The sequence below is a fragment of the Vombatus ursinus genome, unplaced genomic scaffold (assembly GCF_900497805.2).
Source record: "Vombatus ursinus unplaced genomic scaffold, bare-nosed wombat genome assembly UNPS02014779.1, whole genome shotgun sequence".
Taxonomy (NCBI): domain Eukaryota; kingdom Metazoa; phylum Chordata; class Mammalia; order Diprotodontia; family Vombatidae; genus Vombatus; species Vombatus ursinus.
Genome location: NW_020954557.1, coordinates 58,929,001 through 58,949,394, shown reverse-complemented (window position 1 = coordinate 58,949,394; position 20,394 = coordinate 58,929,001). Strand labels below are relative to the sequence as shown.

The following is a 20,394-nucleotide window of genomic DNA, read 5'->3' as shown; positions in this document are numbered from 1 at the left end:
TGAGAAAGCTATCTTGTCAAGAAGTTAACTTAGTGCAGATTGGTTTTGAGGCACCACTTTAATTCTACCACCTCTACTGTTACCTACACCACTGAGTGTACATAAATCAGTTTTTCCTAATGCTCTTCTATTTCCCCCTTCAAACTCATCCATATTGAAATAGGCAAAACAGAGAGGAGACCAGGCTGCTTCTGAATTTGAATGGGAGTCTAAGAAATCTAGACATGGACACATTTCATTCACTGAATGAACTCTCAATTGATGAAAATGGATCCATCAGAAATGTGAAGGATAGCTGACAATTTAATTTTACAATATTGATTAAAGATTTGAGTGTTTTAAAGCAGGTAATCCTAATCAGGGCAGCTGACCATTTTCTCATAATATGTTCTAGGCATAATGAATCTCAATATGGAAATAATCATTTTCTAAAAGAATTCCAAATTTTTTATTAAGAAAAACTCTGTAAGTCATTGTTACTGTACATATTTGCACATCTCCCACAAATACATTATTATCTTAGCTCTTTCAATGATATAGACTCAGATGCTATGTTGTACTATTTCTGGGGCAAAGAAACTAGTATGATGGACTTAAGGCATTTGTGTATTCCAATAAAACAAGATATTTGCAGAATATATTAAGACTTATTTAGAAAACTATTCACAACTTTAACATAATTTAATAGCCTTGGGAGCAAGCTATAAAATAAAACTATGCATATTTGTACACAAAAATTCTCAGAAGTGCAAATATTTATAAGTAGAATACTGAATAAAACATTTATACAAAATTAGCATTTCCAGAGGGTGCCATTATTAGAACTAGATGCCAAATTATAAAATGTTACAGCATTAACCATAGAAAATTAATGTTCCTTGACAAATTATGATATTAAATATTATATTAGGAATTGTAGTAATATTTTAAATCTCAATCTATCTATGTTCACAGGTATAGGATACATCCATTATTCTCTTCATTGCCCTAATTTCCCCTTTAAGGTTATCTTGTATATACCATCTACATATTTACTTGCTGCCTCCTCCCCAATTAGAATGGGAGCTTTCTACGGGCAGATACTGCTTTTGCCTTTCTTTGTATACCCAGTGCTCAGCACAGCCCCTGGAACATGATACACATTTAATAAATGCTTATTCACTGATGTTCTTAGTTTTTTTTTTAGGGTGTGGTGGGGAAGCAGGAGAGCAGTCTCAGTCAAAATTGTCTTAAAAATTAGCCCAGTGAGGTATACCATGTCTCATTTTCCAGTTGTTTCTGTAGGTGGTTCCCTCTAATGGGAAACAATGACTGTCAGTACATATATAATTATATAAAAACACTGTCATAGTAATGGGGTGAACACTAAATACCCATCTAAATGCCCATAGTGTTTTTCCCCCATACTTTAGGAAATGAAGAACCAAAGCCTTCCTAAGGTTAAAAGCTGTGTCATTCTAAGTAAAATTATGAATAAGAGAGGGATTTTTGAGATGAAAGAAATCTTAGTTATCATCAAAATGTGTAGCATAAGAAGCAGCTTGCTAAAAGTTGACACTTTTACAAAGCATGAGTCAGTCATTGTTTATTGTTTCACCTTGGGAAAAGATCTTGCCCTTTTCCCCTTCTCCCTGTCTTTAACGTCTACCTCTTAATCCTGAGGAAAATGACTAAAAATAGAGGAAAAAAACCACACATCTCTGGTCATGTTTAAATTTGGTTGCTCCCTGATTATACACTTTGTTGTACTAACCAGTGTATACCGGTAGTAAATTGATTGCATATGTGGAAATTACATTGTTGACAAGCCAGAATGTTCTAATACAATGCAACTTCTACCTTCAGTTTTTCCACCAATTAGAGATGTGACCTAGCACAATAGCATTCATTCATTTTCTTGTGTATTCTATATCCTCTATAGTAACATGGTTAGCTCAGATGTCCATTAAACTAACTGTCCTATTTGCAATTCAGTTTTTTCATTCTAGTCTTACCACTCTAATCATTAAAATAATAAAAAATGGCATGTGACTGTATGAACATTAAAAAAAAAACAATCAATCAAAGTTTAGAGACCTAAAATGTTCCTAAAGGCTTCAAATTTGGTCCATGTGAAGTAGACACATACTCCTTGCAATATATTTGAAAACCTACTTTTCTTCAACAAACGGCAAATCAATAAGCTTTTAGAATAATTCAGTCATGGAATGATGGAAGCATAATCTCATCTTCATTCACCCCATGGTCAAAGTGCACCAAAGAGAAGCCAGCCCAGTGAAAACGTTTCTTTTGGTAGAGGTACCACATCAGCACACAAACCAAAGCTAAGAAAGTCATAACAGCAATTGCTATAGCCACTCCTTTGTAGTTTGTTCCTGAATTAGGGAGGGGTTGGATGTTGGAGGAAATAAGAGAGGAAAAAGATAATCAAATTTTTGGTTTTATTAAAAGCATATAAAAGCACATTAATTCAGCCCAGTACTTATAAATCCTAAGCTCATGGTGCTTGTTTCAATCAGGTACTTCCTATTTGTATGACTGTGGACAAGTCACTTGACCTGTCTGACTCAGTTTCCTCATCTGTAAAATGGGGATAATAACAGCACCTACCTTCCTGGATTGTTGTGAGGATCAAATTCGATAATATTTGTAAAGTGCTTTACGAACCTTAGAGTGCCATATAAATGCTAGCTATTCTTTTTCTTAATAAATTCTAGCCATTTTTATATTTCAACAATTAATTTGGAAAAAAATGCATTTACTATATTTGTTGTTGTTCAGTCATTTTCAGTCACGTCCTACTCTTTGTTACCCCATTTGGGGTTTTCTTGGCAGAGATACTAGAGTGGTTTGCAATTTCCTTCTTGAGCTAATTTTACAGATGAGGAACTGAGGCAAACAAGGTTAATTAAGCAACTTGCCGCAGGGTTACACAGCTAGTAAGTATCCGAGGCTGGATTTGAATTCGGGTCCTCCCGACTCCAGGGCCAGCACTCTCTCTACTGTGCCACCTAGCTGCACCATTTACTATATATAAATGCATTTAATTAATATTCTCTTGACTTTTATGGCAATTTCTTCTAAAAAAGATCAAGAAACTTTCACAATTCTCATATTCTCAGAGCAGTCTTTTTAGAGTATCACACTTCAGGATATTTTTTGATCCTAGACAAGTTGCTAAAAACTACAATCTTCTCATGTTTCATTTGCATTGGACTGAGCTATAATTATAGAAAATTTTCCATTGCCCTGGTTAAACTGTTATTTGTGAATCAGTTAATACTATTTAATTTTTAAATGACCAAATCACCAGGGTGATTTAAACTGCAGATTTCTAGCTTTCCACAATTCAAGTTCTATACTGATTAATAAATCAGCATCAATGTTTCATCTTTAATATTCTGCTCACTGAAATGGGAAAGTACTCTGCCTCTCCTCCACCCCAACACCCACATGGAAAGAAATGCTGAATTGTGAAAAATTTAGAAGCTTTTCCCATGGAGATAAAATCACTAATGTGGTATTTTATACTATGGTATCAGTGAGTGATGAAACATCTGTGTAATTACGTTTTCCCCTGATGATTTTCAGTAGTTAGTAACAATTAAAAACAATCCAGGCACAGATTTAAAGTTACCATGAAATTTAATGGGTCTGAGGAAAAAAGAAAGTCAACAATGAAATAATGAAAGTTCAAGTTCTACACATTCATATGATCATAAATTTGGAGCTGGAAGAGATCTTAGACATCATCTTCTCTAACCTAATTTTACAGGTGAGGAAACAGAGGTATGGAGTAAAGTGATTTGTCTTAAAATCACTTAAGAGGGAAATTCAGGTTCTTTGATACCAAATTTGGCCCTATTTTATTATACTGTGCTGCCTCAATTAATTCACATTCTTTAAAAGTTTTCACAGTTAAAAATTTCTTTTAAAATGAAGAAGCTTCAAATTTTTCCCTAGACAGAAGTTTGTTACATGGAGGTTAATATTTTTGTTAGCTTTCAAATGAGTCTTAGCTTGTTCTTGCATTTTTCTTTGTACTTAATCAAGTTTCATCATAATATCTATGCAAAATAATTCTCCATAATTCAATGGAGTACTGCTTCCAGGACTGATAAGCCTTGGACCAAAGTCAAACTTTCACCCCTGTTTGATGTGTATGTTATTTTTCTGGAAATATGCTGCTTTACAGAAGCATTTTAATTTAGTATAAACCTCTATACAGCCTATTTAAGACTAAGTCAAAACTTACCCATAGGGACTTTGCAGACGACTCTTCCATGGCCTTGGTCACATTTAACTTTAGTCCATGTTTCACTTGAGGCCAGCAAGATGCTACAATTTCCACCAATATTGGTACTTTCATTTCCCCATTTAACATACTCTGCTACTGAACCATCCAACCAACTCCAAGACTCATCTGTAGGAAGGGATTATAGTAAGGTTTGGTTATCACCCCTAAAATTTCAAATAAACATATGAGAAGGTTCTGAAGCATGAAGATAGTTATATTTCTTACAATGTGTAGTTTGGATGAAAGCATCTTCACTACAAATATACTTCTAGCATTAGAAATAGCCCTGATTCCCTCTTTTTGTTCAGTCCAGATTAACTCAAAACCACATACCTTTTTTCTGAAAACTTCCACCAATGAAAGAGTGTTTTACATTAATTCTTTAGGGCCAGGGTGGAAATATCAATCATAGCATTTTGTAACAATCACTGAATACAGTGAAGCACTTCGAAGTGTGAGAACACAAATGTGAAAAATATCCAGTATTCAGAGGACCAGGCAGCCCAGTACTAGTGAGATGGGTCCTAGAAGTTTAAGACCCTTTGTCAGAACATATTCTTTCAACGAAAGTATAAACGATGTTGTTGACCCAAGACTCTTAGAAACAAGTGTCCATTATCACCCAAACTAGTTTATTATAATTTGGATTGAGATATTTCTCCATTATCACAAATTCATTAAAAAATTTATAAGTTATCAGGCCAGGAAACCTAGGATCACTTATCAGTAAAATCAAATCACAGAATCTCAGAAGGGACCTCAAAAGGCATTTAGTCCAAGGGCGCCTGACAAGAATCTTTTCTACAATGTATCTGACAAGTGGTTCTCTAGCCATTGCTTTTGGGAGAGGAAATCCACCATCTCCCTAACACCCCATTCCACTTTTGGAATTGTTAGGAAGTTTTTCCTTTTATCAGAGTGAAATTTTTCTCCCTCCTTTCCCCTCACAGCTTCCATTTGTAGCTCTGGATTCCTACTTTTGCTCTCTAAGGTCATGCATACCCAGTACAATCCCTCTTCCACATGACATTTCTTTCTTTTTTTTTTTCTTAAGTGACTTGCCCAGGGTCACACAGCTAGTAAGTGTCAAGTGTTTGATCTGAGACTGGATTTGAACTTAGGTCCTCCTGACTTCAGGGCCAGTGCTCTATCCACTGTACCACCTAGCTGCCTCAATGTGACATTTCTTTAGATACTTCAAGGCAGCTATAATCACACTCCCTAACTATAGTTATACACTAAGCTCTGTCTTGGACCTTCTCTCTTCATACATTCTACCTTAGTGACCTCATCAGTTCCAATGGATCTAGCTTCTCTAGGAGACAACTGCTGGATCTATATATCCAGTCAATCTCCTGAACTCCAGTTCCATATCACTGCTCAGAAGCTAAGGTGTCACAATAGATAGAATGCTGAACCTGAAGTCAGGAAGACCTGAGTTCAAATCCTACCTCGGATACTTTTTTTAGCTGTGTATTATTAGGCAAGCCATTAACCAGATGCTGTCTGGTTTTTAAGTTACCTTATCTGTAAAATGGGGATAGTAGCAGGTTGTTGTTACAGGTTGTTGTGAAGATCAACTGAAATAACACATTATAAAGTGCTTTGAGATCCTTAAAGCACTAGCCATTATTATTATTTATTGACCATTTCAAATTGGATGTAACATAGATATCTGAAACTTCACATATCTAAAATAAAACTTATTCTTAAACCCTCCGCTCTGCTTTCTATGTCTTGCATATTCCTAAATATATCACTCTTGTCATTTTCATTAGGATGTAAACTCCTTTAAGGCAGAGACTCTTTCATCTTTGTACCCTAGTGCCTTTCACACAGTAAGTGCTTAATAAATGTTTGATGATTGATTTGCACCTGGGTTAAATATCCACAGAACCTTTAATCAATGCTAAAATGGCAGGAGCCTGAGACTTTCCTCCAACAATGAAGAATTTTTTGGAAAGCGCACCAGAAAAAAGCACACCAGTTTCCAGAAAAGGCTGAAATTGAGACAAGTTTCTATGAGACTATTCAGGGATTTGTCTACAAAATGAACACAAAGAAACGTAATTCTTACCATTAGAGTGTCGAGATAATCCAAGCCAAACTCTCATCGTGACATAATTATGTTCTCTTATCATTCTGCTCACAAACATGTTCTCATCTTCATTTTTTATGTTAACAATGGTTGCTGCACTATCTGAAGTAGTAAAATTAGTGTGTTAAAGACATATCTACTTTAGGAGTTTTCAATATACACAAATGGCTAATCTGTAATACATTAAAGAAAGCTATTATGGAAAAATGTTGATACAGAAAGATATAATTTGAATCATGTAAAAATCAATCTTCACCTAAAAATCCTAAACCTTTATATTGAAACTAATCTTTTAAAGGCCATGTGTAACCAGTAGCTTTTAGAATTATGCAATAAATAACTCTATTTCCCTAAAAAGATAGCTGATATGAAAGAATTACCCTCAAATTTCCAGACTGATAATTTTGTACATAGAGGATTTTAACTTCTTAGAAATATTTTTATGGTGACACTTTTTGAGCCTGAATATTCAGTCTTCTGTGCCACAACAGTTAGAGGTAATGACTAGGGGAATAAAGTGGTAGAAAAATAGACAGCCATTTTTAACTTGACTAAAACATCATCTTTTGCTCATATCAGTTTTTAATTTGTTTCTATTAGGATAGAAATTAAATGTGTCTAATATTCTATGGGCCCCGTGAACCTTCCAAAATACCTTCTATTCATGATAGAATTTAAACAAGTACATTTGGTCGTGGAAATGGGCTTTCACCTAACCATTGCAGGTCCCTAAAACGGCACCTGATTGGTAAGTGGAAGACTAGGCTAGTCTGACCCCTCATATCTTTTTATCATCAGTTCATAAACATGCTGTCTTGTTTCCCAAGAATTATTGAATCTTGGAATAGAAACATTTAACTGGAAAGTTAAAGTACAGAACCTTTAAGAGGATTGTATGATTCTATGACAATTTCTCATAGTTTCCAAGCTGAGGTTCTAAAGGGACTATTAGAATGTGAGCTTAGAATTAGAGTGGAAGCTCCCCGAGGTCAATGACTATGCTCAGCACTTGGTCTACTGTCCTGTGCGTTGTATATGTGCTTAATAAATGCTTGTTGGTTTATTGGTTGGTCCAGGTTTGTAGTTAGGCTGTTGTCCTCTACAGGAAGCCATATCCAGTCTCCAAAAGGAGCCATGGAATAACAAGGACCTGGAACAGGTGATTGTGCAGATGATGTAGACACCCAAGAGTTAGTGCACTGTCAGGCCAACTTCTGGTAAGATGATAAACAGAAAGAAGGCACAGTATGTAAGTATTAAATACATTTCATCCTAAGCAATTAAACACTGCCATGTTGTCTCAAATTATACATAATAATGATGATGATGATGATAGCAAATATTTATATATATAATGCTTTATGGCTTTTAAAGTGCTTTATAAATATCTCATTTTATCATCATAACAGCTCTGGTGGATTAAGTGGTACTATCATCCTCATTTTACAGAGGAGGAAACTGAGGCAAAGTTTAAGTAACTTGCCTAGAGTCACACAGCTAGGAAATGTCTAAAGGTGGAATGAACCCAGGTACTCCTGACTCCAAGCCCAGAATGCTATTCAATGCCCCACCTAGCTGCCTTTAATGACAAGGCTATTGCTATGTGGCTAAGAGGTCCAAAGAGATCTTGAATTTTTTACATCCTTTAGAGTTAGAATTTTTTTTTAATTTATCTTAAGTTTTTTATATGTGGAATAGTATATCATAGATACAATTCTGTTACTCAAAACCCACCATGCATTAGAACATCTTTTCAGATAAAGAGAACTTGGAAGACTCCTCACAGACAGGAGCAGGATAATTGGATGAAATTTCCATTCGTGTGGTTAAATTGTTAATACAAGGATACTGACCAGATGGACACTATGCTAGATATGCAATGTAGAGGGCATTTTCCCAATCTGAGCAAATGATCTTCATGAATTGTGCACCCAAGGAGATACAACTAAATGACCATGTAACTTGTTACTGTTGTGACTAAAAATAATTTTTTCCACATTGCTATTTTCACTGAAACAAACTAGGTATTGTTACCTAGGATGGTATGAATCATTCTGAATTTCTTTGCTTTTGTTCTCTTATCCTCACCCTGAACTAGTCTAAATAATAAGAAGTGTACCATACCAAGTTCTGAACAGAGTTGTTTGGCCTCAGAGAAATTGTGCAATGCCTTCTCAAAGGTATAACAGGAATCTCCAAATGGAATCCATGGAGTCCCTTTGGGTGATGGACATCGTGATGAGTATTTTTGAAGAGTTTGCTTTTTAGCTGCAAAACAGATGGGTAAGATGATTACTTATAGGAATTAGGAGAAACTGTATCTTCTAAATAAAATTAAGCTTCTCTGTTTTTAGCACCGGACAGTCCTGTCATCAGGTGGCAATATATCTTGTGAAGGGCAAGGGCCCCTTCCTTCTCAGAGTTCACCTTTTTGAACACGTTTCTGGGATATAATTTTTTTAAACTATTGAAATTAGAAGACAGCCACCACAGGATCACAGATTAAGAGCCAGAAGAGACCTCAGAGGACAACTGATCCAGCTTCTTCATTTAATAGATGGGGAAACTGAGGCCCAGGAAAGTTAAGTGATTTGCCCAAGGTTATAAAGGTAGTAAGAGACAGAGGCAGGATTTGAACCTAGGTCTTCTAAATAGAGAGCTGATGTGCTTGCCATTATACCATGATGCGTCCCTGTCAAAAAAAAAAAGAAAGAAAGCTCAACATTTATATAAAACTGTAAAGTTTGCAAAGCATTTTCCTTACAACAACCCCGTGAGGGAAAATATACAACTAGTATAATCATCCTTGTTTTACAGGTAAGGAAACTGAGGCTTGGAGAGATTAGGATTGAAGATTTCAAGCTTGAAAAGAATTCAGAGGCTTTCTAAATAATTTGTCTAAAATACTGTAGGTAGAGACTTGCAAGCTATCCTCAAGTGAAATGCTTTGCTTTGGGAGGTAATTAAGTGCCTCCCACCCAAGAGGTCTTTGAATGAAGGCCAGATGACTATTTGTTAGGAATTCGGTAGAGAGTATTTTTACTTAGGTATGGGCTGCGATGGAGTCCAACGCTTTCTACTGGCCTTGTCTCACAGTTGTAGGTATTTTGTAATCACTCTGAAGTGATTTTCGTGTTGGGGAAAAATAAGCCAAGGTAGGGTACAACTCAGATAATTGCTGAAATTCTCTCCTTCTTTGGATTTTGTGACACAATGAGTTGCCTTCCTTATTAACCCTCATCTCTTCCACTAAACTAAATACTAAAAACTAAAAACTAAAGTTCTCCTTTAATCACTGAATGGATGTTGCCTCAGACAAACTGAGACCTGGGAAAGACCTTAGCTTTAAAAGGCCAAGGTCTCCCACTGCATTGGGACCATCTCCAGTCCGTCCTGATCTATGTCTTGCCACTGGACCCAGATGGCTCAGGAGCAGAGAGTGAGGCTGGGCACTTTGCACAGTCCTGCCTCACTTAAGTCCAATTCACTTGCAAGTCATGACATCACCTTTCTGATGTCACCGTTCTCTTTGAGAACAAAGGACAAACAATAATCACCAACTTGTAATTTGAAAACTTCTCCCAAGCTCAGTTCTTATTCCTCTGGTTTTTCCTCTCTGTGAGCATAATTTCATTAAGATGCTTATCCACTCTTGTGCCTTCCACCATCAGCTTTATTTTGAGGATTCTTTTCATCTCTAGTCTTGAACTTTTTATATCGCTAGTTGCCTAAAGGATATCTCCACATGACTATCCCTTGATCACCTGAAATTGGCTAGATCCCAAACTGACTATTTCCATACATAATGCCATTCTATCTTAACTTCCATGTCACTCTAAATGGCACCTCTATTTCCTGGCTGGTGAGCATAACACCTTGGAATCATTTACTTGTCTCTCACTTTCTCTTTTACTGTAAGTAACAAAAATAATTTCTGTGCTATGGAAAGGGAAGTTTAGAGGGTTTTTTATTTTTGTCTTTTTTTTTTTTTTAGGACAAAAGATGCTTAGTAGATTATGTTTAAATAGAAAAACTCTGCTGAAGTGTTGGGTCTGGAATCAAGAACCGAGTTCAAATTCAGCTTCAGATACTTAATAGCTGTGTAACCTTGGGCAAGTCACTTAACCTCTGCTTGTTTTGGTTTCCCCATCTGTAAAACAGGGATAATAATAGCACCTATCCCCGAGGGTTGTTGTATGGATCAAATGAGATAATTGTAACATGCTTAGCACAATGACTCGCACATTATAAGCACTGTATTTTGTTCTTATTCAGTTGTTTCAGTCATGTCTGACTCTGTGTGACCTCATTTGGGGTTTTCCTGGCAAAGATACTAGAGTGGTTTGCCATTTCCTTTCTCAGCTTATTTTACAGATAAGGAAACTGAGGTAAACAGGGTTAAGTGACTTGACTAGGCTCACACAACTAGTGTTGGAGGCCAGATTTGAACTCAAGATAATGAGTCTTCCTGACTTCTGGACCAGCACTCTATCACCATACCACCTACCTGCCCCAAGCACTATATAAACATCAATCATTATTTCTCTGAACATTTACAGATTGGGATCTTTACTATAAACTTCCAAATGAGAGGCAGCTTATCATTCCAAGCTATATTAAATGGTATTAAGGTAAACAGAGCCATTTGCTTACATTCTGGGGGCTAAAAATAATTGGCAAATGGCAATTTGAAAAGCTGTTTTAAATAACTTCCCGTGTAAGTTTTTCGCATCAGATCAAAGGACTTAGAATTAGAAGATATCGCAAAGATCACTGAATCCAAATTCCTCATTTTAAAGATGAAAGATCCAAAGTCATAGAGATGGTAAGTAGCAGAGCTGAGATGTGGACTCAGGTCCTCTGATCCCAAATTCATCTTTCTATCTCTTGAGGGCAGGGACTCTATCCTTTATTTTCATTTGTATTTGTGTCCCCAATGCTTAGCATAGTGCTTGCACATAGTAGGTACTTAATGTTTATTGACTCACAGACTTAAATGGAATATTTTTTATTTTGATTTTGATTACATTTAAGGATGTATGCTCGTTAACATTTTGGATCCATATATCCTATCAGAACTACCAAAAATTCCAGGAGAAAGACTTTTTGGGCAAAGTTTCTTTAACATTTTTTGTGTGTCTTGGACTCCTCCTTAGAGTAGGATAATAAAGGAAATCAATTATATCAAAATAAAGATTTTTTTTTCCTCATCCAAATTCATGGGTCCCTAGGCTCCAGGTTAAGAAGCCCTGCTTTAGGGGCAGCTAGGTGGCACAGTGGATAGAGTACCAGCCCTGGAGTCAGGAGGACCTGAGTTCAAATCCAACCTCAGACACATAACACTCACTAGCTGTGTAACTCTGGGCAAGTCACTTAACCCCAATCGCCTAACCAAAAAAAAAAAAAATCTTGCTTTAGAGGGAACCATCTATAATTACTGTCTTCCTTGTTCCTGTATACGAAGAGGAGAATTTCACATGTATTTTCATTTCAACTACAGTGTCTACAAATTGCCTAAATGTTTTCATGGATAAATAATCATTTAAACCTGTGAAGAGTTCCCACTATGTATAAAACTGGGACCTTGAACATTCATTCTACACGACCTTTCTGAGCTTCAGCTTCCTTACCTATAAAATGAGGAGAGGAGAGCACATAATCTCCAAGGTCCCCTTCCAGCTCTAACGTTTATGAGCCTCTGATACTTTTGCTATTGCTGATACAAATGTAGTAAGTTCCCTTCACCAGAAATCTAAGAGAGAACTGTTGTGACCTGCACATTCAGAACGGAGGGAGGGACAGGGAGACAGACAGTAGAAGTTCTCATTTAGTGGGTCAGTGGCTGTGGTGGGCAAACCTCGCTGATGCAGGCCTCCACTGTCCACAGAAGGCACAGCCAAGACGATGCTATGCAATACATGCATGCAAAAAACATAACATTCTAAAGCAAGACTTACCTTTTTTAGGTTTATAACAAATAGCACCATCCATAACAGAGCTGCATTTTTCATGTCTCCAAATTCCTTTAGGATCCAAGACAACACAATTTCCTGTAGAATATTGTTCCTTCCATGGAATATAGTCAAATGTGCTTCCATCAGACCACTCAAAAGTTGAGTCATTTCCCTATTTTAATGAGTAATAATGAGGTTCTGAATCTAGATCCAAATTTAGATAAAAAAACTACATGCACTTAAAAATGGAATGACATTAATTTTGTACTTCTTGGTACTCTAATGGAATATTCATTTGGTTTATTGATCTAGGACTTTTAATTTTAGGATTTTATACAAAACTTAGAACACTTTCTTATAAACAAGTTGAAATTGGGATATTCAACTTGAGGTTTTATTCTGTCTCTAGAGGACAAATGCTGGGAGCCATTTGCATGTGGTAATCTTAAAGAACTTTCCCCTACCTATTTAAAACACATCCTTAAGATAGTAGATAAGCTAGTTAGAGCAAGAAGGGACCTCAGAGACAATTGTGTCTACCTCCTTCATTTTACAGATAAGGAATTATGACCTGGAGAAATTAAGTCATTCGCCCAAAGTATCATGGGTACTAAGTGCCCTTGGACAAGTGACCTCATCTCTCTGTGCTTCAGGTCTTCATCTATAAAATGAAGGAGTTGGCCTTAATGGATGTTAAAGTCCCTTCCAGGTCTGTGATCCTCTGGTCCCATTTTAAGTATATGGGTAAAAATTTCTTTAAATTGTCATAAGCAATGGTCTCCCAGCATCTGTTATAATTCTAGAATTCCAATCTCAAAGTCTACTATTATCACTTATTATTCTACATTTGGCTTGTGTCAGAATCATTGTAGAGGCCACATTTTTCCCATGATTCACTGTTTTTGTATGTTGGTATCAGGTACAATTTAGACAAAAAAGGTAGAAATGAGTTTATTTAATGGTGTCAAGGAAGGAGGGGTAGGCACACAGGAAGAAAGTATCTGAGCCAATAGGGCTTGTGAGGGGGGCCATGTATGTTCCTTACGATATCTGACCCCCACAGTTCTTATCTGTTATCAAAATCTCAATAGATAACATAGATTTCTGGAGAGACAGATGCCATAATATAGTCCAGAGCTATAATAATTCCTAGGATACTTGGGTGCTTTGGACTGGATGGGGTAGCAGGGAAAGAAAAGGTTTTAAAAAGGAAATCCCCAATAGTGCTGATAACTAGACTCAATTTAACATACTACACTGAATTATCACGCCAGGTTTGGAAATCATATCCCAAAGACATCAGATTTAGAGTAATTTTTGGAATTAATTATTTATGGGCAGGGTCATTATCCATACATAATTTATGAGCTGAATGTTTCCATCTAGTAAATGAAGATAATGCTGATTGAATATGTGTGAGAAAGCTTTATATACATAATTCTGTACCATGCTACTTACATCGTGACTTGACAGTCCAGTCCATAATGGAAATCCATCACGTTTTGCAAGATCCTCCAAAAAGAGTTGACCGTTTTTGTCATGTACACTTGTTAAAGAGCTCTCGTTTTGGGAACATTCTTTCAATGCTTCATACCATGTGAATTTTTTTTGAACAACATTATATATAGAATCTTCATATGGAATTAATTGTGGCAGGGTACGATTGTATTCTTCCTTGTAGTCAACTATGATGTTTAAATAGGGAATTAGAGCTTGAATATAAACAAATTTAAACTATACTTCAGACAGTCAGTCAGTCAACTAGTATTTATTAAGTGCCTACTGTGTACAAAGGCCCTGTGCTAAGCACTAGTCAGTGCTAGAAATCAGGACTCAATTTATTGACTTGTTGAGTGTCTACATTTAAGAAAGTGATGGAAAAAATGTTAATAATGCAAATTAAATGCAAGTGTTGTTCATATACCCGGCCCCCCCAGAGTTGGTTGTTTAACATTTACCAGCATACCCCTGGATATCTACTCTGTGTTTTTTTTTTTACAAATGTGGACTGAGTAATGATATTTTAGATGATAGCATTCTCCTCAGGTCTCACAGTCCCAGAACATCAGAGACGGAAGAAATTTTATAGACCATCTAGTCTGGCTCCCTTTTACAGATGAAGAAACCGAGACCCTGAAGGATTAAGTGATTTGTCTAAAGTTACATAGCTAGTAGGTGGCAGAGTCAAGATTTTCATAAAGGCTTTTAGATGGGCCCCAAGTGAAGTTAAATCAACTTCAGCAATTATGTATTTACTTATAAGCAATGTGATGCAAAGATAAAATGAAATACAGTCCCTGATATTGACCATTTTCTCTTCCAGAAAAAAGAAGTCTAGGGCTTTAAGGAGATATTTAGTTTACCTTATTTCCTCTTAAAAGGTCCAGATCTGAACCATCTCTCTGAAGTGTGACACTGATGTCCAACTGATGTCTAAGACTGGTGAATATACTGTAGAGAGACCTAATGAGATGGTCCAAAGAAGGATACTTCATCCCCTCTACCATCACTGCTACAGTACTCTGATAGGATATTAAGTGAGGGAAGGAGGCTGCTAATATCCTTCAGCCAACTGAAAACTGACTCCATATTTCCATTAAGAGCTGTTTCTGGTCTAATCTACTCAGTAGTTCTAAAGGAAATTTCTAAAGTATTTCTAAAGGAAAGGCTAAACAATGTTTTATTTTCATTATCAGTAAGTTCTTAGAGCTAATTGAAACAATTCCTACTTAAATTTATGCCCCGCAATTTCAATAATGATGTGTCAGCTACTATTTGTAAGCTGTTCTGCTAGGTTGGAATTAACAATTGCTCACATAGATGCTTTCAAGTTTACCAAACTCTTTTCTTACAGCAATCTTGTAAGGTAAGTAGAGCAAGTATTCTCATTTTACAGATGAGAATTAAAGAGGTTAGTACAAGGGTAGGGAACCTGCAGCCTCGAGGCCACATGTGGCCCTCTAGGTTCTCAAGTGGGGCCCTTTGTCTGAATCCATACTTCACAGAACAAATCCCCTTAATAAAAGAATTTATTCTGTAAAACTTGGACTCAGTCAAAAGGCAGTACCTAAGGACCTAGAAGGCCACATGTGGCCTTAAAGCCACAGGTTCCCCACCCCTGTGTTAGTAAGTCTTGGAGTTGTGACTTGAGCCCAGGTCTTCTGACTTCCAATCCAGTACAATTGTAAAGAAGCAATATGGAAGAGTAAATGGATTGCCAGGCTTGAATACAGACCTGGATCTGAATTCTACCATATATATATATATATACTAGCCCATGTGATCATGGGCAAGTCCCTTAACTTCTAGGTGCCTTGGTTTTTAAATCTGTAAAATGGGAATGAAAATACTGCACAGAATTGTGAGGAAGATGCTTTGCAATCCTTTGATTGCTATTTATAGGGCAAAGACCATTTTTTAGCTTACATTTCATTCTTATTTCCTTTCTTCCCCTTTGGTAGTGGTTGCAAGAAGGACTGGACCTATGATTTCACTGATATAGAAAAAAATCCTGGTGACAAACTCCCTTTACCAGAGCTTACAGTGTTACAGCTTACAGTGTTAGAGAATTATTTAGGGGCACTGATGGGTTAAATGAATTAATCACCCAGAGTTCCATAGTTAACATTTGTCAGAGGCCAGACTTGAACACAAGTCTTCTCGGCTCTAAGACTGGTTTTCTATACCCTATACTTTGTTGCCTCTCCTTAAATTTAAATCTGTCCAACTTTTTTTTTTTTAAATCCAAACTTGAGCAAAGTACTAAGATTAAAAAATGTAGGCTAGTACTTGCCTTTTACATTTTTTAGACTTTCCACTTGAACTACCTTTAAAGCTCTCCACATTTTTCTAGTCAATATGCTGCAAATGGATTCAATTTCTAAGGTCCTAATCAATCACAGGATTTCATCCTTAGTATTTTTCTAGGCAGTTTTTTGGATCACTTCCCAATATGCTAAAAAACTGTCACCTGTGAATTTAAATTCTCCTTTTCTAATTATAATGAGAACAAAGCCATCTTAACTAATATTCAGCTCCATTTCATTTTTTCTCTTAATTATCACAATTAGACTCATTACTTACCTGTTTCAATTTTACAGGCAAGAATGCTGCGTTGGTGAAAATAAAGAGCTTCTTCGACACTATTATAAAGGTAGATATCCCAGACACCATCAGTATTCAAGCCAGCATAAAATTTCTTGTTTTTTATAGTTGGTCTTCCTGTTTTCCAGTTTGTATAGGACAAGGCAGTCTTGTCAGACCACTTTAAAGAGTCATCTAAAGAAAAGAAACATGTTTAGAAACAAAAATGTTAAGCCTTATGCACACATCTGAAGCTGCTAATAGGTCTAACTTGACACCTTCCTTTTCATACCCTTTTTTTTTATTAGTCTTTGATACTTTCAGAGCAATGGGGTTATTCTTTGTCTCTCAAGGATTCTGTAATACTCATTCCTCACCACAAGAGTACTATATGACATGCTTTTAATTGACCACATTTTGACACTAAGTATAATTTCACTGTGTGTCAGTACCTTAGGGTACTATAAGATGAAGTCTGGGAATCGGTAGTCTTGATCTGAACTATCAGCATTTGGATACACTTCAATAATCTTTAGCTTGGTAAACAGAAGTTGACTACAGCAAACAGGTGGATGAAATTTTACATATTTCTTCAGAAATTACTACATTTACTTACATGATTTCCTTTCTATTTTCATAGACTTTTGACTGCTAAAGTGACAATGAGAAAGTGTTCTAGGTTGCTGGCCAAGAGCCATTAACTTTGGCAGTTGTTACATAATTTTCTCAAGAGGAGTTGTCTTGGCTATCAGTTACAGCAACTATTGGAAGTATTTGAAGGCTTGATAAGGGAGACTGAAGAGTTATGAAGGGGTTGAATATTCTTGCATTTGCTTTTATGAAGAAAGGTTTAATTAACCAGAGCTTATACCTCTTCAACAAATCTTACCTAGGATTATTGCAGACAACTAGACTGAAATTAAACAGATTTTAAAGATTGCACCTTCTCAAAAGTGATGGTGGAGGGGAAGAAAATGCACAAGCAAATATGATGTATGCTAGATTCATGAATTTCAAAGTGGCTTTTGGTGCTGTGGTCCAGTCTTATAAGTAGTTTTCAAAGAAGGTGCCAACCTCATCAAAATTCTAATTGGCATAACAAATGGTGCCAGGTTCATCCATGTTCCAATTTTCTTACCAGTTTTTGGCCTAGCTATTCCCATTTCCCTACTGGTTCTCATTTCACTTGGCAAAGAACCTAAGCATCTGTCTATAGTAATTATGCTAAAGAGAAGCAGTACATATGTTTACATTTTATGGCCTGCTGCTTTATTTTTATGGTTTTCTTAACCAACAGAGAATAAGGAATATGCTTCAATGTCAAGGTCAAGGGTACCTCACTTCTCCCAAAATTCTTTGCTTTTTCCCAATTAGTAAACAGTTGTACATATTCCATAGTTCCTATGCAAAGAGAGCACTTGCTCACCTAGAATGAGTTCCACCAGGTGATGGGCAGTTCTTAGTGGCCACATTGTGGCTCTAGAACCTTGTTAACTTCTTTCTCCATCTCTGGCCCATGGCTTCATCTTGAGCCAGTCAAAATTTTTAAAAAATAAGCAACAAAATACCTTTCAGAATTGGACTATAGAATGAAAAAATATAACCTTCAGACTGATATGAAAATCAAGAATGTAATTGGACATTCAGAATGTTGGACTATCTATATTAGGAAGATACAGATTCAAGTATCAACTCTAATACCAGTTAGGTAATCCTGAGGGAGCAATTTAACCTCTCTCAGATTCAGTTTACTCAATCTGCAAAATGGGCCTAATATCCTATATATTGGGGGCTCAAATGCTGTAATGTAATTAAAGTGCTTTGCAAATGTTACAGGGCTATATATGTGTCAATTATTATTATTGTTATTATTCAGTCGGTTGATTAACATATTGACGTTGTTCTCTTTGAGAACCCTCACTAAAAACTTCTCTTCAGTCTTCAAAAGAAATATTTTCCATTTATATCTAAAAGGTATTAGGAGGAAAAGTATTAGAAGGCCAAACTACAGATCTGCCTTTTACCATCAACTAAATTCTAAACTCTGCCACCACCACCCCTACCCCTCAGTTGATGGCAAAGAGCAAATCCACAGCATGACCTAGGTTTTGTGCTCTCCATTAGCACTTGGCTACCCAATATGCATGGGGAAGGGGGAAAGGGGGTGATATTGTTTAGGGGTTTTTACGTGAAAGTAGTTGAGAGGCAAAGATATTATATATATTAAACAGTAAGAATGAACAAGATCCAGCATGTTGTCACATAGGATGTAGCTAGAAATGTAGGCTGTACTTCTTGGTTGTACTTTATACCAACTGATAGTCAAAATAACTGAATGTGGGATATTTCATTTAGAGGGAGGTAATTGCTTGCTATTCTGGTATTTCCTTAGGACAGATTTAAGTATTAGAAGAAATTTCAGAATGTGTTGTACATTCTTAAAATGGGTTTTTAGACTGATAGATTAAACAAAAATCTCCATGACAGTTTATATATGGGATGGGGGAGTAGAGATAGTGTATTAACATGGGGTTTATGAAATTTAAAAAATATTCTGATAATTATTTCAATATAACAGGTTTCCTTTGTAATTCTATTACTTTATGCATTTAAAAACATTATTTTGAGAAAGGGTCCATAGACTACCAGCTTGCCAAAGGAGTCCACAACACTGAAAAGGTTAGAAACCCTTGTTTTATCTAATGTCTATATAAAAAAAATGGCTATCAAAGACATATGAAGAGAAGTTTCTACTGATTGAGTCTCAAGAAAAAGTGGCTCAAAATTTTAAACAAATTGTATGTATATCCATTTGTATGTGTATGTATGCATATATGCACAGACACAATCTATTTATCTTATATAATAAATACATCTCTTGGGGTGTGTGTGTGTGTGTGTGTACACAATAAACCCACCTAGATGCCATAAAAACTCTATAGGAACCATCAATCATTACTAAAGAGGGAATAGGGATGAAATGCAGGAATTAATCTATTAGGCTTATTTCAAGAAAGACTGAAATAATCAGAGTTGATAATTTCTAGATCCTCTTTTCTCTGACATATTTTCATTATCTTCCAAAATCTTGGGCATGCACACAAACATACACACATCTGTATATACATATCTGTCTAGCCATCTATACACATTCATGTGTATATATAGGTATGTATATATATGTACACAATACATATATGTATTTGTATGTAGTGCATATGTATATATATATATTTTAGAAAGCTTATATTCTTTTATTATCACCTGCATATGATTCTCAAACCTCTCTTCCCCAGACCTCTTTTCTGCTATCCAATTCCACATCTTCCATGACATACCTAATTAAAGGAAAAATCATTTTCCATTGTTTGGCTCTAAGTTTTGGCAAGGGTAGAGTGTGTGCAAAGGGTGAGAGTGGGGCAAAAGATCTCACAATTTATATAAGACAAAGACATTCTTTCTTACTTCTTTGCCCTAAATCCTAAATATGGAGCTGTATATTCCATTGGTCACCTATACTTTTGTAGATTGACAAACTGGTAATTATGTAGAACAAGACCAGGCAAGGGGAAAAAAGACTTCAGACATAACTCACCATCATAAGTTATACCCAACAATATCCAGGAAGCCATATAATTGAAGTACAGAAGCTGTTCACGAACAAAGTCATTCTCTCTCTCATCTCGAATACTCAGAGCGTGTGCCTTTGGATCTATTAAATTAAAGGTCTTCAATTAACTGCACGTCAAAACTGTTAACATTTAATACTTAGGTTTACTTTGATGAATGAGTTCATCAAAGCCCAATTACAGTGAAAGATTATTCTAACATGTCAATATAAACACCTCCCTCTACACCTAAACAGGAATGGGAAGCAGGTCAAGAAGTTAAATTTGGTCTACATCCAGCAGAGAACTAGTTGTATAGGACAGAAATGAAAATATGTTTATACTCTTCATTTT

General features: G+C 36.1%; 1 protein-coding gene across 7 annotated transcripts in view; it reads right to left on the bottom strand.

Annotated features, from left to right (window-relative positions):
- LOC114045604 (lymphocyte antigen 75-like) overlaps positions 1-20,394 on the bottom strand; it is a 183,742-nt gene that overhangs the window by 60,550 nt on the left and 102,798 nt on the right. For 3 of the 7 annotated variants that reach the window (XR_003569404.1, XR_003569405.1, XM_027865680.1), the window contains exons 28-35: positions 20,028-20,144; positions 16,433-16,627; positions 13,808-14,034; positions 12,353-12,521; positions 9,034-9,087; positions 8,520-8,663; positions 6,375-6,497; positions 4,256-4,423 (exon numbers count right to left, since the gene is read on the bottom strand). Coding sequence is in view for 5 of the 7 variants with exons in the window: in XM_027865680.1 (XP_027721481.1) it covers positions 4,256-4,423; positions 6,375-6,497; positions 8,520-8,663; positions 9,034-9,087; positions 12,353-12,521; positions 13,808-14,034; positions 16,433-16,627; positions 20,028-20,144 (1,197 nt within the window). In the remaining 2 variants the exon portion in view is untranslated. Of the gene's footprint in view, positions 1-424; positions 2,376-4,255; positions 4,424-6,374; positions 6,498-8,519; positions 8,664-9,033; positions 9,088-12,352; positions 12,522-13,807; positions 14,035-16,432; positions 16,628-20,027; positions 20,145-20,394 lie in introns of those variants that run through there. The other 4 variants (XM_027865678.1, XM_027865681.1, XM_027865679.1 and 1 more) reach the window with 3 other exon arrangements.